The 27,764-nt window shown below is 46.9% G+C and overlaps 1 protein-coding gene and 1 pseudogene across 3 annotated transcripts; both read right to left on the bottom strand.

Annotated features, from left to right (window-relative positions):
- Positions 1-1,083: 1,083 nt before the first annotated feature.
- Wdcp (WD repeat and coiled coil containing) lies at positions 1,084-27,688 on the bottom strand. Of its 3 annotated transcripts, XM_063231724.1 has the most exons (5): positions 26,838-27,676; positions 26,356-26,540; positions 8,688-10,501; positions 4,935-5,049; positions 1,084-2,926 (listed from the first exon to the last, which is right to left on the bottom strand). In XM_063231724.1, the coding sequence occupies exons 3-5, from the start codon at positions 10,482-10,484 to the stop codon at positions 2,697-2,699; spliced, it is 2,142 nt and encodes a 713-aa protein (XP_063087794.1). In that variant the 5' UTR covers positions 10,485-10,501; positions 26,356-26,540; positions 26,838-27,676; the 3' UTR covers positions 1,084-2,696. The 3 variants fall into 3 exon arrangements, with proteins under 3 accessions (XP_063087794.1, XP_023422080.1, XP_063087801.1); XM_023566312.2 differs by lacking the exon at positions 8,688-10,501 and having other exon boundaries at positions 26,838-27,667; XM_063231731.1 differs by lacking the exon at positions 4,935-5,049 and having other exon boundaries at positions 2,684-2,926; positions 26,838-27,688.
- Positions 13,533-13,632, bottom strand: LOC111757766 (U6 spliceosomal RNA; annotated as a pseudogene).
- Positions 27,689-27,764: the final 76 nt, after the last annotated feature.

The following is a 27,764-nucleotide window of genomic DNA, read 5'->3' as shown; positions in this document are numbered from 1 at the left end:
TGGGATTGTTCGGACAATTGAATGCAGATGTCTTGTGCTCCAGAATGATCTGGGGATAAAAATGCACCATGTATGTACCATTGCTGTCCCCTGATTGACATGTTTTCAAACTTTTATGTTTCTCTTTGAAATAAAAGGGATTTGAAAAAAACCCAGCAAATCTTAATTACCTCCAGATGCTATGGAAGACTGGACTGAGGCAGGACACACTGAGGAGAGAGGGAAACCTGTCTGACAGGTCCTGGTGATGTTCTGGTTCTAAATTAGGTGGTGGGTGATGCATTTCACAGTGAGCCCCGACTTTCTGCTATTCATGTTGTAAACTGTGCTCCTTTTTCTGTAGGAGTGACAAGTTCTTGCTATGTAGTTCAGCTGGCCTGGAACTCACGGGAGCCCTCTTGCCTCAGCCTCCCACGTGGGGGATACAGGTGTGCAACACCCCACACCCAGCTCATATCTTACTTTCACAGTGGCATCAGGTAAGACCTGCTCTGTCTGTCTGTGAATGAATCCAGCTTAAGAACATTCTCCCGGAATGGAACTCATTTGTAACTTGGGAAAACTTGGTCCAAAATAGATTTGTTAATATTTGTTTATGCAATTTTTTGGGGGAGGGTATAAGGAATCAAACTCAGGACCTTGCACTTCCCAAGCAGGTGCTGTGCCACTGAGGTAGATCCCCTGCCCCCAAAATACTCTCAATGTAACATTAAAAGAAAATTTAAAGAATTCAGCCAACAAACACTGGGTTATTTTCCACTGTTCCAGTGCCTAATAATGAGAGGCCAAGGAAACATTTTCTGCATGAGTTGTCACAGAATCAGATTTTTGTTGTTTTGCTTTGTTCTGAGACAGGCTGACCTTCAACTTGCTAGGTAGCCCAGGCTGGCCTTGAACTCACAATCCTCCTGCCTCAGCCTGCCCTGTGCTGGTATTACAAGTGTGTGCCACCAGCCTTGGTTTGAAAGGAAATATAAAGAAACAATTTATGTTCTGGACTGCATCCCCCAGAAAAAGATATATGACATACACATATAAAATCAAGAACATTTCTGTATACCAGTAATAATAAAGACCAGAACATTCACAACAGCCACAAAAATAATAGTGATTTTATTGACGATGCATCCACAGAATTTGATCCTGAGAAATGGTGATTATAACATCACACTGATCTCACTCAAGGACCCCTCTGTCTCCACCTCTGAGCTTCCTAACAGCTACGATCTCGTCTGCCCCAGACACTTCCTTTGCGGATAGGGCAGAGCTCAGACTGCCCCAGCCACCGCTCCCAGATGAACAGCCTCCCCTCCGTGACGCCCGCAGCTAATGCATCTGAACCACAAATGGGCCCGTGCTCTTTCTAGCGTGACAGGCGGCCTGCAATTCCCAAGGGCACCTGGTATTTTCTTTCCAGATGACTGAAAAGTGCAGGATGTGTGTGCACGTGGGCACTAATGGACCTTCTGGGCAGGAGTGAGGCATCCGCTGCTGTGCTGTCCGGCCACTCCCGGGGGACTGAACCTGAGATCCCTCCCGAAGCAGCAGAGGGCCCTGCACCATCGGAAGGGATGAAGGGCCCATCCATTATCCATTATCCATTACCCACAAGGAGAAAAATTGGGCACTTTTTACAACTACTGTAGCTAAGATTCAGGAAAATTTTCAATGTCCTTAAATATTTTCTCTCATATTTATACACTGATCTCTAAGACTTGAAAGAAACGATGACCATTAGGAAAAAAAAATAAATTTTTATGCTACCAAAGCTGAAAAACAGGGAGACGCTGCCGGGGGCCTTGCCAGCAGCTGCCAGGGCACTGACACATGGGCGGCCGGCCAGGGCGTGGGCTCCAATCCCGGGAAAGTCCTTTCAGAGCGGGCGCCTGGGCCCTCAGCAGGACGCAGACCCCATCAGCCGAGCTTCTCTGCTTCTGCAGGTTATAGGCTCTTTTTGCTTCTGTTTTGAGACGGGGTCTCACTATGAGGCCAGGCTGGTACTGAACTCTCCAACCCCCTGCCTCAGTCTGGAAAGTACTGATTACAGGTGTGTCCCACCATAGCGGGGTTGGGGTTTTTTATTTTGATTTAAATTTTTAATTTTGGTTTTCCCAGGGTTTCACCAAGTAATCCTGGCTGGCCTTGACCTCACTGAGTCTCGCAGGATGGCCTCGAACTTGCAGAGATCTCCTTGTCTCAGCCTCCTGAGTGCGGGATTACAGGCCACACAGCCTTAGGGCTAATTCCTGGGAGGAAAGGCTGGCGTCACAACTACCTCAGCACCAGTCGGTCTTCGGCCTCCTTTGGGCTGTCCTGGCCTCGGTTTGAGGCTGGAAGCCACAGCACATGTTTTCTGCTCCGCAGAGCTCCTGGCCTCGCCTTGGGGCAGAGATGAAGAACAGCGCGACCTCACAGGGCGTTAATGCTGCCTCAGACCGGGACACGAAGCCTGCGAGACTCTAGGGCACCAGTGCTCTAGGAGCTCTGCCCTTAGACGCAACTCCAGGGTCGCACACACAGACAGTGACCGCTTTCTGGGGCACCTGACAGCGACACTGAGAGCGGCCACTGGCCAGCGTGCCTCGGCCCCCACAGGGCAGGACCGCAGGGCCGCCTCCCCCGCAGAGCCGGGAGACTCAGCGGAACCGAGTGCGTGGTGCAGACAGGCGGCTCCTCGGTCTCGCTGGAAGCAGGCGTCAGACTGCACCGTCCACACAGTGAGGGCAGCCGGGGGTGTCCTGGCTCCGGGCAGCGAGGTCCGCAGAGTCATCGCATGAAAGGACAGGCTCCTGGCTGCGAGGAAGGGAGCCCCTGGGGCCCTCCGAGCTGGGCCGGTGGCCGTCCCGCACAGTGAGCTCCTGGGTGGCTGTGAAGGTTAAGGGAATGAAGCCTTCCCTGTCAGCAGAAAGCAGGATCCAGTGCGAGTCTGCAAAGAATGCACGGGCAGTTTAGGGAATAAAACCAGGAACCCCAGCACTTGAGAGGCTGAGGCGTGCCTGGCTACACTCCAGTTCTAGCCTGCTCGGCCTACACAGCAAAGCTATGGCTCAAGACAGCACACCAACCAAACCACGGAAGGATGAGCTACCCATGGCCCTGCATTCCCTGCAGCTGGGGCTGAGGCAGGAGGGTAAACAGGTCAAGCCCAGCCTGCGCAATTTAAGAGACTTAGCAAGACCCTGTCTCAGAATTTTCTAAATAGGCCCAGGGTTCAATCCCCAGTTCTGCAAAAATTTAAAAAGCAGCATCAGAAAAAACATGACTAAAGAAATTTTTTTTTACCATAACATGGTAGTTGATATTGAACCTTCTCCTAAGATTTTACAGAGTACAGGAGATAAAAGAATGAAATATTACTTAGGGAAAGGTCAAGTGTGTGTGGTGGTGCACGCCTGTAATCCCAGCACTCAGGAGGCTGAAGCGTGTGAGACCAGTGTGGGATCCACAGTGAGTTCAAAGCCAGCCTGAACTATATAGCAAGACCTTGTCTCAAAAAGAAAAAACAAACAAACCAAACCACACTCAAACCTAGGATAAGGTTCGATGACCATCCTAACCCAGTCACTTGGGTACAGCTAAGGGACACTGGCGAAGCATTTATCACACCATGCTATATATAAGCTATATGAGCTGTGTGTGCACATGTGTGCCTCTGTACAGATATTACGGGTGGGTGCTAAGTTCCCCCCGCCCTGTCTCCATGTTCACTGGCTTCTCCAGAGGCTGACTGCGCCGGGAACAGTATCCTACAGAGGAACAAACACTCCTCACCCTGCACTTGGCACGAACCTGAAGACACCTTTCCAGAGGCTGTGCCCCCGTGGGCACACTCCTGGGGGCCAGGAAACATTGAGCCATTTGTTCTAGATTGACTTAGGGATCACATTCGGGCTCCTTTAAGTCTGCGTCTCACCTTTTGACCCGTGATTTCGTAGCTGAAAATCTGCACTCCCCAAAATAACATAAAAATATGCAGAGAGGTTTTTCTTGAGTTATTTATAATGGTGAGAAACTGAAAACCACCTAATTGTGACAAGGAAATTAATAGCAAAGTAAAATAGTGCATACCTCAGATTAGACTATTACCCCATTCACTTAAAATGGCGATTATAAGCAGGTGTGGTGGGCAGGCCTGTCATCCAGCACTCGGGAGGCTGAGGCAGAAGGATCACCGTGCGTTCAAGCCCAGCCTGGACTACACAGCGAGACCCCGTCTCCAAACAAACTAACAGTTATGTGCACAAGTCGGTACAGAAAGTGCCGACAGTGTGGTCCTGCTTCCCTCTGCCCCGGGCTCCATTTTAGGAGTTTCAGACCAGCCACATCCCACGTCTGAAGCCCACGGCCACCACGCACGCAGGCACATCCTGCCTGTCCCCACGCTGGCTCCAGATGACAGTGGCGGTGTCTTGGAGAATATTCTGCAGTGCTGCTGCTTTAACCTCAGCACGACAGGCAGCGGGAGGCTGCTGATTTCCCCACGCTGCCGGGTACTGCTGTGAGCTCCTCCAGCCTTTTCATCTGCACACTGCAGTATTTTCATCTCTGCTCTAAGTTCTCAAAGGGCAGAGCCCTGTTTTCCACGGCTCTGCCACCCCCAGATGGCCTGGGTGGGGCGTAGGTAATTAGTGACACTTGTCTGCTACCTGCTGAATCACTGAACCGTTTCCAGCAAACCACTGAGTGTTTGGTCCGGACTCTGGCAGTGCTGGAGAGGAAGTCCAGGCCTTCACACGGAGCTCCACCGCAGCCCCTTTCTACTGTTTACTTCAAGGCGAGGCCTCACTAAGTTACCAAGTTGCCCAGGCTGGGTGTGAGCTTGCCATCCGGCCTCAGCCTCAGAGTGCCCGTGCCCAGCTGACGGGATTCACTGGATTTATTACACGTAGACGTTGCAGAACAGAGCAGGACAGCATGCCCCGAATTTAACCTACCGTGCAGCATTTCCACAAGCGAGAGACCAAAGAGCTGCTGGATCACGCCGAGCCTCAGCTTGCCACTGCACAGAAGCACCGCTCTCTTTTCCACGGGACCCGCACAGTAAGGTTTCTTCAAATGAGAACAAAAACTACTCAGCTGATCGCAAAAACCATGGACAGCATCTTGCTATGCACTTCAAGCTGGCCTTAAACTCACTATGGAGTCTGGGGTGGACTCAGACTCACAGAAAATCCTCCTGCCTCAGCCTCACAAGTGCTGAGATTACAGGCATTGCCATCATACTCAGCTCTTTGGTTCTTTCAAAAATTTACATTCTTGAGTTAGTGAAACAATTATAGTAGTAAGAAAACAGTAATACACTTTTTTTTTTTTTTTTTGAGGCAGGGCTTTGCTTTGTAGTCTGGGGTGGCTTTGAACTCACCATGTGCCAGGGCTGGCCTCAAACTTGTGGCAGTCCTCCTGCCTCAGCCTCCCGAGTGCTGGGATTACAGGTGCGGACCACCACCCCTGGCTATCAACATCTTTTAAAACACATGTATAAACCCATGATAATCAAGTGTAAGATGGCACTGGTAACAATTTAGATAGAGATCAGCATGATAGTAGTTACAGAATCAAGAATCTAGAATTATATCTCAATATAAAGCTTAGATATGAGAAACATAAAATAAATTTAGTCAGAGAAAGGTGGATTTTTTTCTTTTCGGACAGAGTCCTGCCGTGTAGCCCAGGTTGGCCTTGAACTTGCAACAATCCTCCTGCCTCAGCCTCCCAAATGCTAGGACTACAGGCCTGCATCACCATGTCCGTCAAAGACAGATTTTTTAATAATGTTGCTAGCACAACTATCTCTTAGAAAATAGAAGTGGATCATATACAAAAATGAAACTAAAGCTCACAAATGTTTATGTATACCAGGAGCACTGTAATCTCAGGGCTGAGGGATAGGGCAAGAGGATCACAAGTCTGAGCCCCACCCAGACAACTTAGCAAGACTGTCTCAAATTAAAAACTGAAGGGGCTGGGGTGTAGCTTGTGGGGAGTGCCATGGGTTTAATCCCCAGCACCACAACGCCCTCCTCAAAACCAGAAAGCTTAAATGCAAACCTAAAACGTTGTTAAGAAAATCAAGAAGGCATATGCCCGAACTTCTGTACTACCTGAAAACCTCACATACACCGGCAACCTAAGAGGGGAAATGAACGTAGCAACTCAGTTCAGCTGGCTGAAAAGCATGACGACACACTCAAGTTCACCTTAACAGACGTGAAGAGAGACGGCGGCGGGCCGCTGTACTGGTGACGCAGGGCAGAAGGGCAGCCTTGCGTTTCTGGTGTGTGAGGCGCTGTTAGGGGAGGCAGGACACCCTGAAAGCCGCACAGATCTCATCAGAACTACACACACACACTCTTCACGCTGCACTTCTTCGGGAGCCAGCCCGACAGAAATAAGGCCTTAATCCAAACGGACGCACCAACTGTTTCAGCATCCAGCACAGTGGACGCAGTCTGCGAGGGGACAGCTGAGTGCATGGCATCTACTCAGCACGAGACGGCACTGGAGTCTGTTCCTGTAATAATGACAAACCGCTCCACCCATACCTATGGTATATAACTATGTATACAAAACTGCGTTAGACCACATGTTTACGGAGAAAAATATAGAGGGATCCAATAAGCTGCTGGTTAAAGTGGGTTCCAGGAAGGATGTGGTATGGCTGTTTGACATGAAATCCAGTAAAAACACATTTGGACTCATTTAGATAATGTTTCCCTGGAGGCACTTGCCTGTCATCCCAGCACTCAGGAGGCTGAGGCAGGAGGATTTCCATGAGTTCGAGGACACCCTGGGCCACACAGTGAGTTCAAGGCCAGACTGAACTACATAGCAAAACCCTGTCTAAAAAACAGAAATGAGGCCATGTGGGAACTTAGGACTCTGGGAAGCCAAGCATGCACCTCCCCTCCCTGGTAGGCGGTGGTGGTGTGGCAGGCTGCCACCCTTCCAGGGGAGGAACCACCTGAGATCTGCGCCATGTTGGAACTTAGGACGCTGAGAAACCAAACAACCAGCCTGCCTCCCTGCTAAGCAATAGTGAACCTACTGATGAACCTAGAGTCAAACATCCCACTTCCCCTACCCCCCTTCTCCTGTTCCTCCTGCCCCCCCCCCCCAGCAGATGGGAACCAGAAATCTTAGCGTCTCCTGGGAGGCTGACCATAGCAAATAAGGGGGACTTCCTTCTACCATCTCTTTGTTTTTCTTTTTTTTTTTGTTTTTTGTTTTTGTCTTTTTCCTTTTTATCGGTACCGGGGATCAAACTCACGACTGCCTGCTTGTAAGGCAGGCACTTAATGCCGCTGAGCTAAATCCCCAGCCCCTCTACCATCTCTTAGAAGGCAAATATTTTTATTACTGTTTTGCTCTATTCTGATTAGTGGTACTGCTCTATTCAATATTCTGTTTGATAAATTCTATAATGTTCTGTATTCTCATTTTGATATATGTGATTGAAAGAACAACTATTATAAAGATAACGAAATATTGGGGCTGGGGATTTAGCTCAGCAGCATAAGCACCTGCTTTCGATCTCCGGTACCGATTAAAAAAAAAATAATGAAATATACTGTGATACCTATTACTGTTATCCTGGTAACCTGCTGTGAAGTTATGTACCAATTTCACTGTACGATCTTAGTTGGCTTTATTCTGTCTGTTGTATTTTACCAGTTTCAAAATAAAATTTAAAAAAAAGCAAAACAGAAATGAGAGCTGGGGGTTTAGCTCAGCAGCACAAGTGCCTCTCTGGCAAGCATGAGGTGGTGAGTTCAATTCCCAGTACCAAAAAAAAAAAAAAAAAAACTAGAAACGAAGGAAGAAAGACAGACAGACAGACAGGTGGAAGCAGGGAGAGAAGAGGGAGGGAGAAAGGAAGAAAGAACAAACCTTTGCATATGCATAAACAGACGCACATAAAACATTTAAAATGAATACAAATTTCCTATATCAGAAAGAATATTTCACGTTATAAGGATAAGGTCTACACAATCAAATACCTCAACTGAAAACATACTTTTTACTGGCTGACCATGTGGCACATGCCTGTAATCCCAGCTACTTAAGAAGCTAAGGCAGGAAGACGGCAAGTTTCTAGGACTGAAAGGTCAGTTTGGGACACTCAGCAAGACCCTGCCTGAAAGCATAATTAAAAGCTCGGTGGCAAAGTGCTTACCTATCATGGGTGAGGCCCTGGTTCAAATCCCAGTATCAAAATATAAACACGTATTTTTTTCTAAATATAAATGAGTGGTCACGTTTTTCACATGACACAGTCAGGGTGTACACCGGTGTGTACCCATCCGTTGGAATGTAAACATCCAGCTGATTTGCAAGGTGTATCAGCTTGCCTGGATCTAACATTCCCAGGTCAGTAAAGCACAGCACCTCTCCTCATCAGCAAGCTTCCTGCGATGCCACAGAACGCAGAGGCTTTTACACTCCAGGTAGCTCCTTCAAGAAGTTACTCATAGCTAGGCGTGATGGTGCACACCTGTAATCCCAGCACTCGGGAGGCTGAGGCAGGAGGACTGCCATGAGTTCCAAGCAATCCTGGGCTACACAGGGAGTTCAAGGACAACCTGATTTACTTAGTGAGATCTTATCTCAAAAAGAGGGAGGGAAGGAGGGAGGAGAGGAAGGGAGGGAAGGAGGGGGAGAGAGAGAGGGAGAGAGAGAGGGAGAGATACCTGGTAAATGATGTGCACATAAGGGGGATCCTCAGACAGTGGATACACTGGAGATGACTTCTTCCTATTGTATAGAAAATCTCTGAGTTCAAAAAGACACTGCTGTATTTCAGTCACATTCCTAGATAACATTTCCAGGCCCTCAGTTAGGCGGCTAGCTTCCTTTTCCAAGCTCTCTCTTTGATGAACACTCAGAGTTTCTGGCATGCTGGGGAGTCCCGGCCGTGCTGCCTGGGCCCGGGAGGGCCTGTGCAGTGTTTCCAGGGCAACAGAACCATGCAGGCTACTGGCAGGGAGACTTTTAACTTCTTCAATGAGAGTTCTGCCAGGCTTTGCACTCAGACTGCTGGTGTCTGCTGTTAACAGGAGCACTCTGTTTTGACAACCAACACCTGGGGAAAGATTTTCAATGCGCTTTTTTCCATTTGCTTTGTTTAAATGACCACTGAGAGGAGCACCAGCACTCCGGGTGTCATCAGATGTCACTGAAGATTCTTCCAACACGACTTCTTGGAGGACCAAGCGAATTACATACTGATCCGACTCTGAGCAAGGAAGAAATGTTGCATCCGTGGACTTCGGTTTTCCCACCAAAATCAATAATAATTTGTCCGTCGTGAAAGTCATGCCTTTCGGTCTTTCATCATTCTCTAACTGAATCTGCTGGATATTTGGCATTGAAGACAGAGTGACAGAATAGATCAAAACAACATTACAAGTGTTGGAAGCCACTGCCACTACCTGTGTTTTGGGATTAAAGGCTATCAGGTCAGGAGCCAGCATGCCTGAAATAGTGACTTTTCTGGTTGTGGTAACCTCCTTCCCAAACGTCACAAGGACCAAAAGAGCAGAGTCCTGGCCAGTTCCTGCCACGTGGTCCTCTTCTCTTAGGCACATAAGCGCACTTCCCTCACACCGAGGGCCGCTGAAATGTAAGTGACTCAGATCCAGAAGACCCGACGAGGAAGGAGAAGCCGCTGTTTCAGAATCTGTTTCGCAAGCAGCGGCCTCCTCGTTCCCAGCGGCCACCTCACCCGCGGCTGGGGAAATGCGCAGCCCAGCATCTCCACCGTTAGCTGGAACAGCCGCGCTCTCAGACACAGTCAAGCTGCAGATCTTATCTAGCGGGAGCTCAGTGGTCACGGCGACCTCCGAGTCCACAGTGGCCGTGATGGAGCAGACACAGCTGTCCACGCTGAACGTGGGGCAGGCGGAGCACCTGTGAAGAGTCCGCTGTGTGCTGTCCCAGACGTAAGAATGAAGGCAGCTGCCCACCGCCACCACCAGCCTGCGGCCGTCTCGTGTCCAGCACGCACAGTGAATGCGGCCGTGGGCGCCAAGGTCCACCCTCACCCGGGTGCTGTCATGATGAACACTGGGGAAAACGGAGGCATCGCATGCTGTCAACACAGTCAGCACAGCATCTTTCGGGTGCCACACACAGCCCTGGGGAAGGACAGGGTCAGACGCTGTAATCCTGGCGGTCTGAGACATCAGCCATTTGCCTGACCCCGTGGGGGTGGGACCCAGCTGCCACACGGTCACGTGTGTCTTACCCTGGACAGCAAGCAGAGCGGGCAGGCCAGCTGCGTCCAGAGGGGCCCAGGAGACCCCCCTGACGTGCTCAAACTGACCAAGGACTGTGGAGTCCCCGAGCTTGACCTCTCCACTGTGAAGCTGTAACTCAGTCAGGACTACTTGGGTTCCATCGGTCCAGGCAAGGCCGTGGGTGGGGTGCAGGGCTCCACGCAAGGCATTCAGTCTAGTCCTGAGCAACCTGCCTTTCCCCAGCTCCATCCTTCCGTAAAGGCGACCTGAAATGATCAAGACCGGAAGCTGCACCAGGGAAAAAAATCACCAGATAAACCCAAATACGGGCCGTAGTAACAGTTAACCCTCCCAGTGAGTACTGTGGGGCCGTGAGAGGACAGGGGACTGCACCCTGAGACAACCAGGGCTGGGGTGCCAGCACACGCCTGTAACCCCAGCTACGTGGGAGGCTGAGGCAGCTCTCGAACCTTAAATCCAGCCTGGGCAAACTTAGCAAGGCCCCACCTCAAAAGAGAAAAAGGGCTAGGGACGCAGCACAGTGGTCGGCCACTTGCCTAGTTTACCTCGGACTGGGGTAAGCCCCGGCACTGGAAAAGAGAGTGCGCTACAAAGACAGAGGCGGGGACAGACAGACTACCGAGCCATTAATAGCAAACTGACTGGACCCTGAATTGAGGAAATGACATTTTCTACCATAAAGGCTATTTCTGGAACTAGCGCAGTCTGAATATGGACTATCAGAAGATGTGGTGGACCAGGGATGCGGCTCAGAGGGAGCTTACTGCTTAGCACGTACAAGGCTCTGAGCTCAATTCCCGGTACCGCGTACGTTACATGGAAAGATACTGTTGGGTCACTAATCTGAAGTGCCCTGTACGGGTTGTTTTTGCAGTGCTAGGGGATTAAAGTTCCCAGGCCTCCACCCTCCTTTCTGAGAAGGGTCTGAGTCACTAAATTACCCAAGCTGGGCTCCAATTTGCACTTATCTTGCCTCAGTTTCCCAAAGTGCTGGGATCACAGGTGTGCGACCCCAGAGTCTTTCCAGAGTGTGCGATGTCCAGAGTCTTTCCACTAAGTCACTAGGTGGCCCAAGCTGGCTTGCACTTCCTATCCTTGCGCCTCAGCCTCCCAGAGTGCGGATAAAACAGGTGTAGCCCACCTTGCCCACCACTGGGTTTATACGTCCCAGGAGACTGACCTATTAAGACACACAGAGACATATTTGGGGTCATTTCATGATGCTGCAACTTGCTTTCAAATGGGACAGCAACAGCAAGAAATTTATATAAGAAGCAGAGACAGAGTAAATGTACCAAATGTTAAGAAGTATTGAATTCATCCCAGCACTCAGGAGGCTGAGGCAGGAGGATCACTGTGAGTTTGAGGCCAGTGTGGGCTACAAACTGCGTTCAAGGCCAACTGGATCGACACAGTGAAACCCCATCTCATAAAGACAGTGCAGGGGTGGGGGAGACGGACTACTGAATTCAGATTTAGACTAATACTGTCACTTATGTTATCTTCAAGTTAGAAAAATGTTAAAAAGTTAAGAAAATCGGGCCAGGGACTTAGCTCGGTTGCCTGCCTGGCAAGTGTGAGGTCGTGAGTTCAATCCCCTGGTACCAAACAACAACAGCAAAAAGAAGTTAAGAAAATCTACGCCATTATCTAACGTCAGATCAATCAGTAGCAGATATTCACGCCTATGGCTTTACCAGCACTTATTTCTATGCCTTCTTCCAAAATGTCTTTTATCTTTTTATTGAAAGGGCACTTTAAAAAGTCATTATTTCCATTTCCATGTCCTCCTCTCCCAATAGCACTGTAAGGTTGATATGCTGTGTCAACCTGAGAAGTTTATTAGTTTAGCTGAGAGACTCAGCAGGGAGCCAGGATCCTCACTTTGTGCGTCTCCTCATCCTGTGCAGGAGGAAAGAGATTTTGTGAGTGCTGCACCCGCCCTGCGGGGTGGCAGCCGGCCTGCACTGTGAGGAGGAAAAGCGGCCTGTTCTCCCGCCTCCCTCCAGGTCGGCCCTGCTTTTGCTCCTGCTGCCCGGCTGTCTTCTGCTGCCTTGAAGCGCTGCCCCTGCGCCACCCTGCGCCACCCTGCGCCACCCTGCCTGCTTATGCACTGAAAGCTCCACAACTGTGAGCTAAGTCAACTTTGTCTTCCTAATTCTGGGTGTCAGGTATTTTGTCTCAGCAATAAGAGAAAAGTAACCAAGACAAGCACTTAAGAACTTTAAGAACATTTTTGCATTTTCTATTGTGTTCAATTTTCCTATCAATCCTTCACAATAATGTAAAGCAGGTTAGGGAATGTTACCTCGCCTTTCCTGTTCTGAAAATGTTCCCTGCTCTTCAGGGATCTGAATTCAATGACACTTAAACCAAAGGTACCCAAAGGGAAGCCAGCTTTTCTTGCATCCCGTGCCAACATTGTTTACCCACTTCTGAGAATCTCGAGGCCTTGATAAGGGCGTGGCTCACCATTCAGTATGCAACCCTCGGAACTGACTCCGACCGAAGCTTACAGGAACACGCAGTAGCTGTTTAGCGGTACTGGACTCAAACCCACGTGAGGCATCCCGGCTCCCCTCTTCTGGGTCTTGCTTTGCAGCGCAGCCTGGCCGCGAACTCACAGGGTCTTCTTACCTCACCACTTTCCACTGCCTCCCCTTTTTAAATGTTTGAGACAGTCTTGCTAAATGGCTCAGGTGGGCTCAAATTTCCCTTCCCGCCTCTGCCTCCTAGAATGCCGGCTCCACAGGTACACACGACCCTCCCAGCTTTGAGCTTTTAAAAACATGAGCACAGGTTTAGAGACACAATGCTTACATTTCTTGTGTGAAGCAGGAGCAAATCCATAGTACATCTTACCTTCTTTTTACACCCCTTGTCTCTACCTTCCTGCCCACCGTCTTTTTTTCTTTTTCTTTCTTTCTTTTTTTTTTTTTAACTTTTTAACAGTACCGGGGATCGAACTCACGACCACCTGCTTGCAAGGCAGGTGCTTATGCCGCTGAGCTAAATCCCCAGTCCCCTGCCCAACGTCTTTTGATCTCTTTCCATTTTTAGAAAGATCTCCCTGCTTCCTATCATCTTTTATGTTGCTCTTTTTTCTTTGGACAGAGTCTCATCACATAGCTCAGGCTGGTTTTGAATTCTGGCAGATCCTCCTGCCTCAGCCTCCTGAGTTGAAATTATAGGTGTGTGTCAACACACCCAGGTATATTTTGGGTTTCTTACACAAGAGAAACCATGTAATATTTAAACTCGTGTGTCTGATTTATTAAAAATACAAAACACTTCCTGAATTTGCACGTCACCCTTGCGCAGAGCCTGTGCTAATCTCTATATCGTTTTAGTTGTTGTACAGGTGCTGCCAAAGCGAGAGTGTTTTTACTTTAAACAAAGAAACGAGGTTTAAGTCAGAGTTCTTAGGTGGCAGCAACAGAAACTGCTGGCTAACATTTAGCAAAAGAAGGTGGTGGCTTAAGAACCAGGCTCAAGGCAGGCACTGTCACAGCAGAGTTTCTAAAGCCCTGCTTTGGACTGCCGCTGAGAACGGGGGCAGGTTTTCAGGAGGAGCCAGACCTAACTTCTGCCTAAATTGTGGGATCCCAGGTGCAGCAGCTCTCAGGGGCTCCTGGAGATCCGGACAGCACAAAGAACACAGGCGCGAGGAGAGCTTGCCCGTGTGGCTCTGCTCCCGACAGCCCGCCCTGCATCCTCCGGGGTGCACTTTTTACCTTGCTTTTGGCCTTTCCCTTGGCCCAAGCTCACTCTAAAAAGCCAGTTTCCCCTTCACTCTTCACTTGTGCCTTTTTTCAAATAAACTTTGCTACCGCTTTTTGCCCATTTCATTCAATTCTTTGTTCCAAAGGACCTGGAACCCAACTCCAGAAGGGGAGGCCAGCAACCCAAACCCGGTAACGTTTAACTGCCGAGCCACCTGGAGTGGGAACTACCTGATGACACACGTCCAGCCGGCCTGCAATCTCAGCACAGGAGGAGACAAGCCCGGGACCAAAACAAAACTAAACCAAACCAGAGCTCAGAGACACAAAGTAGGAGAAAGTGGCTGCCAGGCCAGGGCTGGCTGGAGCGGAAAGCCCTGGCCCTCCTGTTTCAGGAAGTGCGGAGCTCCCGTTTTTCTCTCTGCCCAGTACCAGGATTGAGACTACGAAGTGCTGAGCTACATCCCCAGCCCTTGTGGATTTTGAGACAGGCTCTCACTATTCCCCAGGCTGCCGTCACAGCTGCCACTTCTGCCTCAGCCTCCTCAGTAGCTGGGCCGCGTGTGAACCACCACAGCACAGCGCTGCAGTTTTGTAAGATGAAAAGAACTGCGGAGACAGAGGGCAGTGACGAGCGGGCAACAGGAGGGATACACCTTGTTTCCTCATCATGAATATCCTTGCCAGCACTGAGCTGTGCACCTGAAGCTGGTGAAACCTGGGCACAGCTGCACACGCCTGTATCCCCGCTGCTCGGCAGGTGAGGCAGGAGGACTGCAAGGATATAGCTCGGGCTGGGGATTTAGCTCAGCGGCATAGTATCTGACTTGCAAGCAGGCGGTCGTGACTTCGATCCCCACCGATAAAAAGAAAACAAAATAAAATAAAAAAACTAACAAGCAAGGATATAGCTCAGCAGTGGACCACCGCGGGTTAGATCACTAGCGTAAGGTGCAGGAACCAAGTGAGGCCGGGTGGAGCGAGCCACCACTGCCACTACTGAGAAATGGCATCCTGCCCTTCACTTGCTGGCACAGGCTGGAGACGCAGACCCCGGGGAGGCCTCTCGTTGGCTGGGCCTTGCCACGCCCTGGCTGGCAGGAGGAGGGCTGAGGGAAGGCTCCCCCACCAAGGCTGCCAGGACTGGGAACAGACACTGCCTCTCATGCACAGCGATGTCTTTCCCAAAGGGGTTTTCAGAACATGACCTGGTCACCACAGGAATCACAGTATGTATTTTTCTTTTTCTTTTTTTAACCAGGAATCAAACTCAGGACCTTGTGCTTGCCAGGAAGGCACTGTTTTGCTGAGCTATGTCCTTGGCTCTGTATTTTTTACACGTTGTTTTAAATCATGGTTCCTTTCCCAAGACAGTAACACTCATCTCCCTTAAACTTTTAAGCAGTTGCACTGGAAGCCCAAACAGCTGGACCATCACTGATCCTGTGATCCCCCACAGGCAGGAATTCGGCGTACTTCCAGTGATGGTTTAGATGAGGACAGAACCACAGGTTTGGTGCTCGGTTCTCATAAATTTTCCTTTCTTCCTTCCTTCCACTGTTGCCGACTCCCACAGCTGAAATTACTGTCTCCCAAGCATACGCTCTCAGATCTCCACCTCTCTACCCAGCTTCTCCACTGAGCCGCATCAATGCTCAAATGCATTACGGCTGGTATCAGCCCTATCCACATTCACTTCAAACCTAACAGTCACAAAAGCAGAAAGTTACTTTCTCTTGACAGTAGTCCCCTTGTTTGTCTCAGTGGCATCACCACTTTGCTTGTTTTCAACAGGGTCTAGCGATGCAGTCCAGGCTGGCCTTGAACTCACTATGTAACCCACTCCAACTCAAGTAATCCTCCTGCCTCAGCCTCCCGAGTGCTGGGATTACAGACATGCGTTACCACACCTGGCCCCTGTGTCAGCTTTAAAATGAAGTTCTCCACTGCTTACTAGACACGCATGCCATGTAACTTACTTCCTTAGCCACACTGGTTCCATTTTAAGTGGCCAAGAGCTATAAGACGCTAGTGGCACCAGGTATCATGGCACTCACTTGTAACCCTGGAAGACAGAGGATCACAGTGAGTTTGAAGCCAGGCTGGGTTACATAGTGACTTCAAGGCCAGCCTGAACTACACAGCAAACAAACAATGTCTCAATAGTGTCACAGATCGTCTCAAGACATCTCACTAGTGCCTCTCATGTGTCCTATTGAACTTTGTAGAACACAGTATTTTCATCATCACAGAAAACCCTGCTGCACAGCAGCAGGTCTATGTGACGAAGCCTGATTCCCCCGTGTGGCCCTGGACGTCCTGCCGGTCTGGACTCTGTCTCTCTCCAGCCTTACCTTGTGTCTACTCCCTGTTCTTCATAGTTGTATTACCTGGCTCATGCAGAACACTTATAAGTGACAGCTGGGTGAAGGCCAGTTTAACAACTGTCTCTTCCGAGAGGCCTCATCAGCTGCTAAAAATAACATCTTGCCCTTGTGCACTGCAGAACTCAGGTGATGCCTTCAGTTTAATAACTGAAGCCACTAGATGTTTTTTAATGCTACTATGCTTTCTCGCCCCGAATAACAAGCTTTCCTCCTCTCTTTTTTGTGGTACTGAGAATGAAATCCAGGCCTTTTGCACTTACCCATATATATACATTCCCAGTCCCCCACCCTGTTTTTTGTCTTCTTATGTAGTTCAGGCTGGCCTCAAACTCACAGTGATCCTCTTGCCTCAGCCTCCTGAATGCTGGGTTTGTTTGTTTTCGTTTTTGGTTTTGGTTTTTTGAGACGGGGTCTCCACTAAATTAGAGCTGTCCAGGCTAGGCTCAAGCTTGCAATCCTCTCAGGTTAGGCAAAGTCTTTGAGACCAGGAACAAGACGGTAGTTTTTTGTGCATCTGTTCCTAGAATACTTTGAAAGTAGCAGTATTTTTGCAAAGGCAACAGAAACAACGAAACATCACCCTGGATTTGGAGGCAGATTTGATTAAGTGAAAAAGAACGTCAGGCCCTGAAGGCTTGAGGAGGGAGGCTTTTATGGGTTTGCGAGCAAGAAACAGAGTACTTGGCCGTCTTTACCTAGTCCTTACAATATACATCATAGAGAGCAGCTAGTTCTAAGAGACAAAAGTAACTGGAACTGAAAGGACCTGGAGGTGACCTAAGCAACTAACAAAAACTGAAGTATGCTGGGGGGGGGGGGGTTCTTCTAACATTTCCAGAACTGCTCTGCAATAATTACCCAGGTAAGCAGCTTCCAGGAGGGTCAGGATATTGCCAGAGGTTAAACTGGTAGATTTTTTTTCTTGTTCTAGGTCCTTAAAATACTGAATATGCCCTTTTGAACTACATTTGGACATATTTTCTAACACTCTTAAATAACCCAGCCTCTTGAGAAGTGACCAAGCCAGACAGAGTGGCACACACCTATGAAGATTAGCACTACAGGTAGAATAACTGCAGTGTTATGGTAGCAGTTCTCAACTCAGAATTTCAAGCCACAGGCGGGAGTCAGGTAAGCCAAAAAAAAAAAGGCTTTCTTTTAAAAAAAGGAGGCGAGATCTAATTTGATTCAGAAAAGCATACTAATCCTGGGTGTCTTTAAATTACTATAATGATAATTTTGAGTACAGCCTCACAGATGGCAGTCACAGAGAACATAACACACTATCAATAGTAGATCACCGCCTCAAATGCTTTTTGTAAACAGATTATGTAAAAGCGACACATGAATACCTAGAGTAGGTCAAGATTAAACCTTACAAAATTAAATCCCAAAATCTCACTACAAAGCCATCATGATACATTTTATTGAAATTAAGGCTCCAAGACTTTTTTTTTAAATACCCTTTTTGAAGGCTTTCAAATAGTTTTCATGTATATTCTCCCTTTAGAGGATTCACATCTGCTCTTCATAGAATGCTCTATTTTGCTTTACTCGTAACAATGAAAGAAAAGCAAAGGCAGCTTTAACCCACTATGACCTCCACCTTAAGACATGCTGTAGCCTCGCAAACCGCAAGCACATCTGGTGATGAAATCTGTAAACACCTTTTCTGGGATCACGACAATGCTGGTGTAAACATGCAAACAGTGACCATGTCCCATAAACATACCGAGGCTGCGAGAATTAGCTGGCAACCAAGAGAATAAATGTACCTTCTGTGTGCCAACACACGCGATCGGCATGCAGGGCTCAATACAACCCTCGTAACAGGCCTGTGAAGGAGAAGCTTTTTGGTGTGTTTGTGTTTTGAGGCGGGGTCTTGCCAGCTGGTCTGGGCTGGCCTTGATCTCACCATGTAGCCGAGGATGGCCTCAAACTTGTTGTGCTCCCCCATCTCAGCCTCCTAAGAGCTGGGATTACAGGTTTGTACCACCATGCCTGGGTCATCAAATGCTCTGTTTTGTAATAAAAATAAAATACGTAACTATTTTAAAAGTACTTTATAAAAAGCTTTTGGACTTAAAAAGTCACCCTATTTTTTGAAAAACATTTTTAGAGCTGGGGATTTAGCTCAGCGACTTAAGTGCCTGTGTTGCAAGCGCGCGGTTGTGAGTTGACTCCTGGCACTGATAAAAAAAGTTGTTGGTACCAGAAACTGAACTTTTAAGTTTGTTTTTGTTTTTGAGAGTACTGGAGTTAGAGGAGTGTGCCACCCACCTGGTCCTAAGTTTTTAGATGGCCAAAGAATTTCAAAGCGGACTCACTTTCCTTCCTTCTTTCTTTTTTTGCAGTGCTAGGGATTCAACCCAGAGCATGAAACACTCCCAGCCCCACCAACAGGTAACTCTCAGATCAACACAAATGTGCAGGGGCGGGGGTGTGACTCTGTGGTGGGAGGGCTCAGCCTACAAGGCCTGAGGCCTGGGGCTGACAGCTACCGCTGCGGAAGACAAAAACAACAACAACAAAGTATGAAGTGATGTTTGATTTATAAGTTACCAAAGAATTATCTAATTTGCAGAGCCCATTTCTCACCACTTGCTCCTTAACTCCTCCAAATGGGCCCTTCTTCAATCTCATCTCCACAGTGGTTCCCTCTAAGCCACAGTGCCGACCCTGTCAGTGCCAAATCCAAAGGACATTTTCCAGCCCTGTTTTAGTGATCATTAAGTGTCAAAGACAACTTGAAGAATTGTGTCCAGATTCTAAATTCAAAGAAATGAATTTTTTACAAAGCTACTGGCAAACCTGTACTCTCCCCGCTTTGGCAGGCTGTGGCAGGAGAACTCAAAATCTGAGTCTAGCTTGGGAAATTTAGGGAGATTCTGCCTGGAAACAAATAAATAAATAAAGAGTTGGAAAGAATCAAAGTAGTTGAGGCTGGCAGGGCTTGGTGGTACCCAACTGTAACCCTCAAACTCCAGGAGGAGGCAGGAGAATCACAAACCTGAGCCAAGCCTCAGTAACTTATTAGACTCCGTCTCAAAATTTAAAAAAAGAAAATGATAAAAAAGAGAACCTGTCTCCTTGGTAGCTTCATGCCTGCTCTAAGGATCCTATAAAAGAAGCAATGGCCTGTGGTGGTTCTGTACATAAGGTCTGATTTAAGTGGTTCCACAGTGGCTTGCTAAATGGAGAAATGAGTCCCCTGCCATTACTAATGACAAAAGCCACAACCTCTATCTATCGCACTGGTCTTCTATAATATATGATTTTCCGTGGTATCTACTTATGCACTTTTAAAAGACTTCTATGGATACATAATGCATGATCTATTTTTCTGGACAGAAAAAGTACTAATGGGCCCATGTGTATTAAAGGTAATTTATACGCCTTATTTCAGGCCACCTAATTCGGTCTAATATCATTGAGGGTGTGTTGTGGACATTAGTACACACACAAAAAGGATCATGAATAAGGGAAAAGACATGAAAATGAGGTTAGTGATCTTTTAAGAAGAGTACATCTCAGGATTTCTGTCATTAGTAACAAGTAGATTAGATTTCCTCAAAAATTTAACAATAATTATAAAAATCTGCTCCATTTCCTTACTGTTAGGATAAATCAAAGGCCAGATCCCCAATTTTAGTCTCTTGATGCCAACACCACAGTTTTTTTGTTTGTTTACTGGTGGTGGTGCCAGGGTTGAACCCAAAGTCTTTGCACTGAGCTATGTCCCAAGCCCTTTCCTCGTCTCAGCCTCCCAGAGTGCTGGGATCCAGGCCTTGACTACAGAATTATCTTTTTAAAAAATCACAGCTCTGCCAGGTGTGTTGGTGCAAACCTATAATCCTAGCTACTTGCATGCTGAGACAGGAGGATTGACAAGCTTGAGGCCAGCCTGGGAAACTTCGCAAGACTCTCAAAAAAAGCAGAATCAGGCTAGGGATGTAGTTCAGCAGCACAGTGCCTGCCTGGTAACCACGAGGCCAAGAGTTTGATTCCTGGTACCTAAAAACAAACAGGAATCCAGATATATATAGGTACAAACTCCCTATGATGAATATGATCATTATGTGTATCTAAATTATACTAATAAACAATTTTTAAAACTATCTCAAATTGAAAAGGGGAGGGGCAAGCGGTATGCACACAAGAAAGGGCTAAATTTGATTCCTAATATTGGAAAGACTAAAAAGCACAACTCTGATCATTTTGCGCTTCTGTTCAAGTACCTGTGATGAGTCACTGGTCTTCAGCATATATTAGTTGTTTTTTTTTTTTTTTTTTTTTGTCTTTTTCATTTTTATCAGTACTGGGAATCAAACTCACGACCGCCTGCTTGCAAGGTAAGTGCTTATACCACTTAGCTAAATTCCCAGCCCCCTTCAGCAAATACTAAACAGTTCTCTACTAGGGCTGGCTGGTGGCACATGCCTATAATCCCAGACTTTAGGAGGCTGAGGCAGAAGCATCACAAATTGAAGTCCTACCTAGTCAGTTTAGGAAGATTGAATCTTAAAAAAAAAAGAAAGAGGGAACTGGGGATATAGCTCAGTGGTAGAATAGTTGGCTACTATGCACAAAGCCATGGATTTGATCCCCAGGCACCTCCAAAATAATAAAATAAATTCAAAAGTTCTTGGCTGAGTACAGCGGTATAAGCTTGTAACTTTAGCACTTGGGAGGCTGAGGCAGGATAGTCATGGGTTTGAGGTCAGCCTGGGTTACAAAGTGAGTTCAAGACCAGCCTGAACTGCATAGCAAAATTCTGACTAAAAAAAAAAAATCTTGGGGGCTGGGAATTTAGCTCAGTGGCATAAGCGTCTGCCTTGCAAGCAGGCAGTCGTGAGTTTGATCCGTGGTACCGATAAAAAGGAAAAAGACAAAAAAAAAAAAAAAAAATCTTTCAAAATTCAAAGCCTTTAAGGTCATACATCATCTGATATGGTATACAACTTTCCAGCTTTATCTTTATGACCTGAGAGGGTCTACTGAGGATTATGGGGGAAGCAATACACATTCATGTGATAATGTACAGGACAGATCTGCCAAGAAAGCTGACACACTTCCTAAGGGGCCATGAAATAGCCGAATACCACAATGAGAAATGAATCAAAGTTGTGGCTATTTCAATAGAGAAAGCCAGGTTCAAGAAATGCTTCTAAGGCAGATGAATAAATAGATTCTAAGACAGAATATGAGTGGTAAGGGAGAATTGAGGATGAAACCCAGATTTTTAGCTTGGGATAATGCTGAACAGCAACAACACAAATCAGAAGGCCAGCTGGGAACGGTGGTGCACATCTGTAATCCCAGCACTCTGGGAGACTGAGGGAGCCTCGGCAACTTGGAAAGCAGCAAGTGAGACCCTGTCTTGAAAAGCAGCGAGAGGAATGTAGCTAAGTGTGAAGGTCTGGAAAAGGGGGCGGGGGCAAGGAGACCAGACTCATCATATTTCGGCATTCATTATTTGCTTTTACAAAGAGTAAAAAATTACCTTTTGCCTGAAACTAAGTTTGTACAGACATTCCCTGTTTAATGATGGTCCTACTAGGTCATTTAAATGAAGTGGTCACTGAATGCACAACTGAATATAGTATGCACATTACAATGTTCAGAACAAAGAAATGGCCAGCGGAAACTCCAACTTCATGATGTTTCTATTTACATAACTCTTACATGCAGTACTGTAATGTATAACAGAAAGCTGAAGATGCCGTCACATGCCTATAATCCTAGACTTTCAGAGACTGAGGCAGGAAGATCTCCAAGAGTTTGAGGCAGCCTGGACTACACACCGAGTTCAAGACCACCCTGCACTGCACATGAGACTCTGTCTCAAAAAAACAAAACAAAAAAGCATGACAGAACATAAAACTACAATATTGTACTGTACAGTTCAACCAGCAAAAATTGCAGTCCTGTATAAACAAAGTGTACTGTACCAAAAAATGCAGATACTCTATAAACAAGATACACAGAACTATATATTTAAAAAAGATATTCAAGCCGACATTTTGTTTGTTTTTTGGTCTGGGAATTGAACTCATGACTCCACGCTTGTCAGGCAGGTGCTGTGCCACTGAGCTATGTAACCGATCCCCTCAAGTTAACACTTCAATCATGGAATACTTCAAAGTCCTCCTCAGTGTCATCACTGGAATCATGATCAGGAGATGCAGAAGGCCCTAGAAAGTGACAAAGCAGATGTGGAAGACGGAGTGGGGGTCCTCGGCCTGGCTTTCAGCAAGAGTCCCATGGCTGTGGTCTCTTTTGCCATTTCTTTTTTGTTTCATAAACTTCACGATAGCATCATTGTAAAAGCGTACTCATCTGCTGTTCTACTTTCATGAACCATTCAACATTTGGATCCATGGCCTCTAGTCCTAACACAGCTACAGTCACTGGGTTTTTTTGTTGGTTGTTTTGTTTTTTGACACACATTTTCATTCGGTAGGTCAGGCTGGCCTGGAACTCAAAGTGAGCCTCCTGCCTCAGCCTCCTACATGCTGGGGTCATAAGTTTACACCACCATTCTCCATTTGCAGTCACTTTTGCAAACACACCTAATCCCTTTGCAATCAACTTCTTTAGTACATTACTTCAACTCTTTCCTTTTCCTCTTCCTCTCCTAAGTGTTGCTGTGTTTTCGACTCTATTATACTTCGCTCTCCCTCAGTGTATTCCACCAATGCTTCAGTAACTTGCACTTCAGCCTCCAAATTAAGCACGTTAGCAGGCGGCACAGTTACTTCCTTTGAGATTGACGTGTCCATCTTTTTCAATGCTTATGAATTACGCATGGAATATTTTAGGCATTCTCTCCATATGCCTTGTATAGTTTGCTGACACTCCTTCCCAAGTAAATTCAATGTTCTTTTTTTTTTTGATTCAACATTATTAATGCAGCCTAAAATGTGGTATGACTTCCAGAAGTCACTAAGGGTTATTTCATTGTTTTTGTCACTGCTATAGCTTTGCAAAAGTTGTGGAGCAGTGGCCAGTCCCCTGGTCCACTGGCTATGAGACAGCCATTGTGTTTTAGGCAGATACACTACCCTTTCAGCCAGGTGTAGATCAAGAGGATGCTGGGAATAGCCTGGTGTATTATCAAGCAGGAGGATGATTTTAAAGGAATGTCCTTTTCTAGACAGTGATACTTCACTGAGGATATAAAGCAACTGATGAGCCAGTTTTCAAATAAAGCTTACATCACCAATGTCTAGTTATTTGCTCAATAGTAAATGGGCAGCACACGCTTACTAACCTGATCTAATACCTGTGGGTTCTCAGAGTGGTGGAGGAGGAAAGGCCTCAGCTTGAACCCAGTAACATTTCCTCCCAACAACAATATGACTCTGTCCTTGAAAGCTTTGAAGCTGGGCACTGTGTTAACTTTACTGCGTATCTAGGACCTTTCAGGCATTTTCTTCCCAAAAAAGTCTAGTTTCACATACACTGCAGATTTGTTCTTGGCCATAGAAGCCTGTCTAATTTTATCAAACTGGTTAAGAAATTCTTCTGCTGCTTCTAAGTCTGACTTGTCATCCCACCAGTGACATTCCAATTGTACTGACTGAATCTCCCACAAAATCACTGAAACCATCGAATGTAAAATTTCCATCAATTCTTCATTTTCATGTGCCTTAAAGCCTTGTTTTGTTTGTTGAGACAGAGTCTCATTATGCAGTTCAGGTTGATCTTGAACTCACGATGTAGCCATGGCTGGCCTTAAACTAGTAGTGATCCTCCTGCCTCAGCTTCCTGATTGATGAGATTACAGGTGTGCATCACCATTCCTGGCTTCAAAGTCTTGAAGAGAGTGCCTTGGCTTGAGTTACTGACAGACTCATGGCATGCTTTTTTGTCCCTGGTCATCAAACCAGATGGCCAATAATTTTTCCATGTTATAAGTGAGGATCTTCTGCTGCCTAGTTATTATGGTTTTTAAACCTATTGATGTTTTTGTTTTTAGACTTTTTCATTCTGTCTTCATCCTTCAGGATTGTTGAAATGGTTGAATGTGGCAGATTCAAGTCCTATACTATTGTACTAACTTTTTTTTTTTTAACCAGCTTCATAGTCCTGCATGATCTTCATTTTCATGTCAAGATCATTAGTCATCTTTTGTTTCTCTTGGTGAACTCATGCCTTTCCGTCTTGATGACATCTCATACTAAGGGATACATTATAAAGTACCCAGATCTCACCACACTACTGCTCAAGAGAAAAGTATTGTACATTGTCACACTACAGGTACTGCTTGGGCTGAACATCAAAAAAACAGCAAGCACTAGCTGGAATGGCTGGCACCTCACGTAAGTACATACATACTGTATAGTACAGTGCTGCATAGAGGTGTTGCAAATATACAGTACTGATACTGTGTATTTGTAACACTAAATATACAGTGCTTATGCTTCCTAAGTATACTGCATACTTACCAAGTATACTGCCTAATGTGCGAGTTTCCACACAATGAATAGAATGCAGGAGTAGAGAAAGCTACCATAAAGCTGCACTGCCACTCACATTTCTCACATATGACTCACAGGTGGGTCATAAGTCTGAACAGTGTGCCTTCATCATTAGTCCAAACTGTCATTAAACACCTAGGTCTTTATTTATTTATTTTTGATTCTGCATTATGGTGAGTTGTATAATTATTATTTCATTACATATTCCAATGTAATAATAGAAATAAGACACACAGTTAAGTGTAATGCGCTTGAACAGGTAAGTCTTTTTTTTTAATCGGTACCAGGGATCAAACTCACGACTGCCTGCTTGGAAGGCTGGTGTTTATGCCGCTGAGCTAAATCCCCAACCACGAACAACCAAACAGGTAAGTCTTTAAGTGAAGAAAATCTGTACCTTTATCTATAGATTCTGAGCGCTCTGGGTATTTTTAAGAAAAGATCACTGCATCAGAGAAGAGGTAACCAGAACCAGGTGTTCAGTGTTGGCAAGTATATGATCATTTAATTCTTCTGTTTTTAAGCTTGAAGGAAATTCTTAGGGAGAACAATGGCATTTACATAAACCGGAGCACAGGCACACAATCTCTTCTTGTGCTCCCACCATAAAATAGATTCAAGCTGTTTACATTTATTTGGGAAAAAATCATATAAAGGGTGAAAAAGAGAAATTCACCAAAAACCACTCATCAAGGAAAACTGACCACATCCCTTGGGACTTTTACGTGTAGTTTGGATTTTTAAAATTTATAATGTTATTAAAAGGAAACTAAGTTTAGGGGGCTGGGGATTTAGCTCAGTGGCCTAAGCACCTGCCTTGCAAGCAGGCAATCGTGAGTTCGATCCTTGGTACTGATAAAAAAAAAAAAAAAAAAAAAAAAAAAGGAAACTAAGTTAATAGATTATTTGCACAATTATGCTTTGCTACTGTGATTAATTGGCTATTACCTATATTGGCTTGGTCTGTGAGGCCCAGCGCAGGACCCAGTCCAAGTTAATGGCTTCCTACAATCTAACACTGTACAACTTTGCATTACATCTTTTTCACTTATACTTACATATCTGTATTTTCCTATGTTACTTAAAAAGTTTTACAAATCACTTTTAAAAGCCACTTGGTAAACACTTAATTTACATAATTTACTGAACTTACACCAAGATACGTGGTTGTGGCCAATTTAACCCACTTGTAAATGACGCTGTGGAACAACCTTTATGTACCAGGCATTTCCTTTATTTTGGATGCCCTCCCTAGGACAGACTCCCAGAGTATCATCCGCGAACCACGAGAAATAAACTCCCTCTTTTCCAGCGCCTCACACGTGGGGCCGCCCCACTCTCCTCAGACCTCGCCCCCTTCTACCTAAAGCTCCGTCCACTTCACTCGCACCAACCCTCAGGCCCCCTACACCCACCAGGGCTGCTTCCAGAAGAGACAAAAGCCTTTGGTCTTTCTACCCCGCAAAAACCCAGCCTCCCTGGGGGTGACACCCACGCGGCAAAGTACCTTGATCAGAGCTTCGGCGCAGCTACCGGAAGTGCCGGCCCACAATCCCCTGATAGGTGAGCAGAGGCGGGACCAGCTCCGCATTCCTCCCTGTCTATTGGCTTTTGAATGTGTCATGTTAGAAGTCCTTCCCATTGGCCAATAAGCGCGGGCTTTGCCGCAAGGGTTACTGGGAGTGGTGGTTCCTGTAAAAATGGAGAGGAGACGGTCTTCAATTTCTTCCTCTCTTAAGCGCTTTATCTCCCCCTCCCATTTTTCAACAGTTCTTTTAGTCTAAGAAAAAGTCAGTCCGAGAGTCGATATGGTTTTTCGGATATTTTTAAATTTGTTTTTCTTTGGGAGAAGAATCAGAGACCCCTTCAAAGTTCAACGCACTCTACCCAGAAAAATGATTTTATTCATAAAATATTGCACATTCGATTGATGCCGTTTCACAGGCCTGTCCAGGTTACAAATCCATGTTCTACTCAAAATGTACCCACCTATGGCCATAGTACATGGAGTTAGTCTCTTTGGGCTTCTTTGGTCTCAGAGCTTCTGATGTGCCTTAGGTGCCGTGATCCATCACCCCTCTTGGACACCACAGCCAGGGTCCCTCCTGGCACGCGGACTGCTCCATCTGCGATGTGGGCACTACAGAGAGTGCGGGGTGGGTGCTTGGAGGAAGAACACGTTTATGGCCTGTTCTGGGTACTTCTACACCCAGAACAGGTTTTTTTCCCCCCATGCCTTCCTCCTGGAACCCCTGGTCAGAATTAAATTTATATGTTTTTGGAGCAATGTAGATAGCAATGAGAGCAAGACAAAAACTTTTAAAAGTCTCCTTCAGCCTTCGAACAAACGCTACCTCCTCCGAACACATCTTTCACGGACAGGGGAGAGGAATAGCTTCCTAAATTCCTGGATTAGGGACGGAAGTGCAGAGCAAAATTCAGTCACTGTTCCTAAAGCACTCATCATGCTGTAGCATATCTTCTTCGGGTGCCAGAAGTCGTCTGCGCAAGGCAGAGATCCCGCGGTAATTCGGCCGGTGTTCCTAGGCGCAGTTCTCCTCCTTGGAAAGGGAGAACTATTACGTGCGCCTGAGCAGAGCTCGGGGTGCGGGGGAGGCTGCGGTAACTGACGTCCTCGCTCCCCGCGCCCGGACCGGCCAGGGCGGGCGGCTCCGGGCTTCCGCAGAGCTCGAGCTGCAGGGCGCGGAGCACATGCAGCGAGGCGTCAGTCTCACCGCCAGCCCTCCCGCGCTCGGCAGCCCCGGGCGGGGGCTCGATGTGCGTGGGGCCGAAGGGCGGACGCGCCCGGGCCTCGCGCACTCCCTCCCACCCTGCGGGTTACCCGCGGGTCGGTGGGCGTGGGACTCGGGGCCCGCCCCGCCCCGGCCGCCCCGCCCCGCCCCGCGACCCCACCTT

Source organism: Cavia porcellus, unplaced genomic scaffold (genome assembly GCF_034190915.1).
Source record: "Cavia porcellus strain 051 isolate PalLab524CR breed Dunkin Hartley unplaced genomic scaffold, mCavPor4.1 scaffold_1, whole genome shotgun sequence".
In the NCBI taxonomy this organism is placed as follows: domain Eukaryota; kingdom Metazoa; phylum Chordata; class Mammalia; order Rodentia; family Caviidae; genus Cavia; species Cavia porcellus.
The sequence above is the reverse complement of the archived record's forward strand: the minus strand, read 5'-3'. Positions and strand labels throughout refer to the sequence as shown.

Excerpts from the sequence above, each read along its gene's own strand:
- Wdcp (XM_063231724.1), bottom strand. The coding sequence starts at position 10,484 with ATGGAGCTGGGGAAAGGCAGGTTGCTCAGGACTAGACTGAATGCCTTG. Across the intron at positions 5,050-8,687 it reads ATGTGCACATCATTTACCAG|AAACCTTACTGTGCGGGTCC; the intron begins GTATCTCTCCCT and ends TCTCATTTGAAG. Across the intron at positions 2,927-4,934 it reads GCTTGTGGAAATGCTGCACG|ACTCGCACTGGATCCTGCTT; the intron begins GTAGGTTAAATT and ends CATTCTTTGCAG.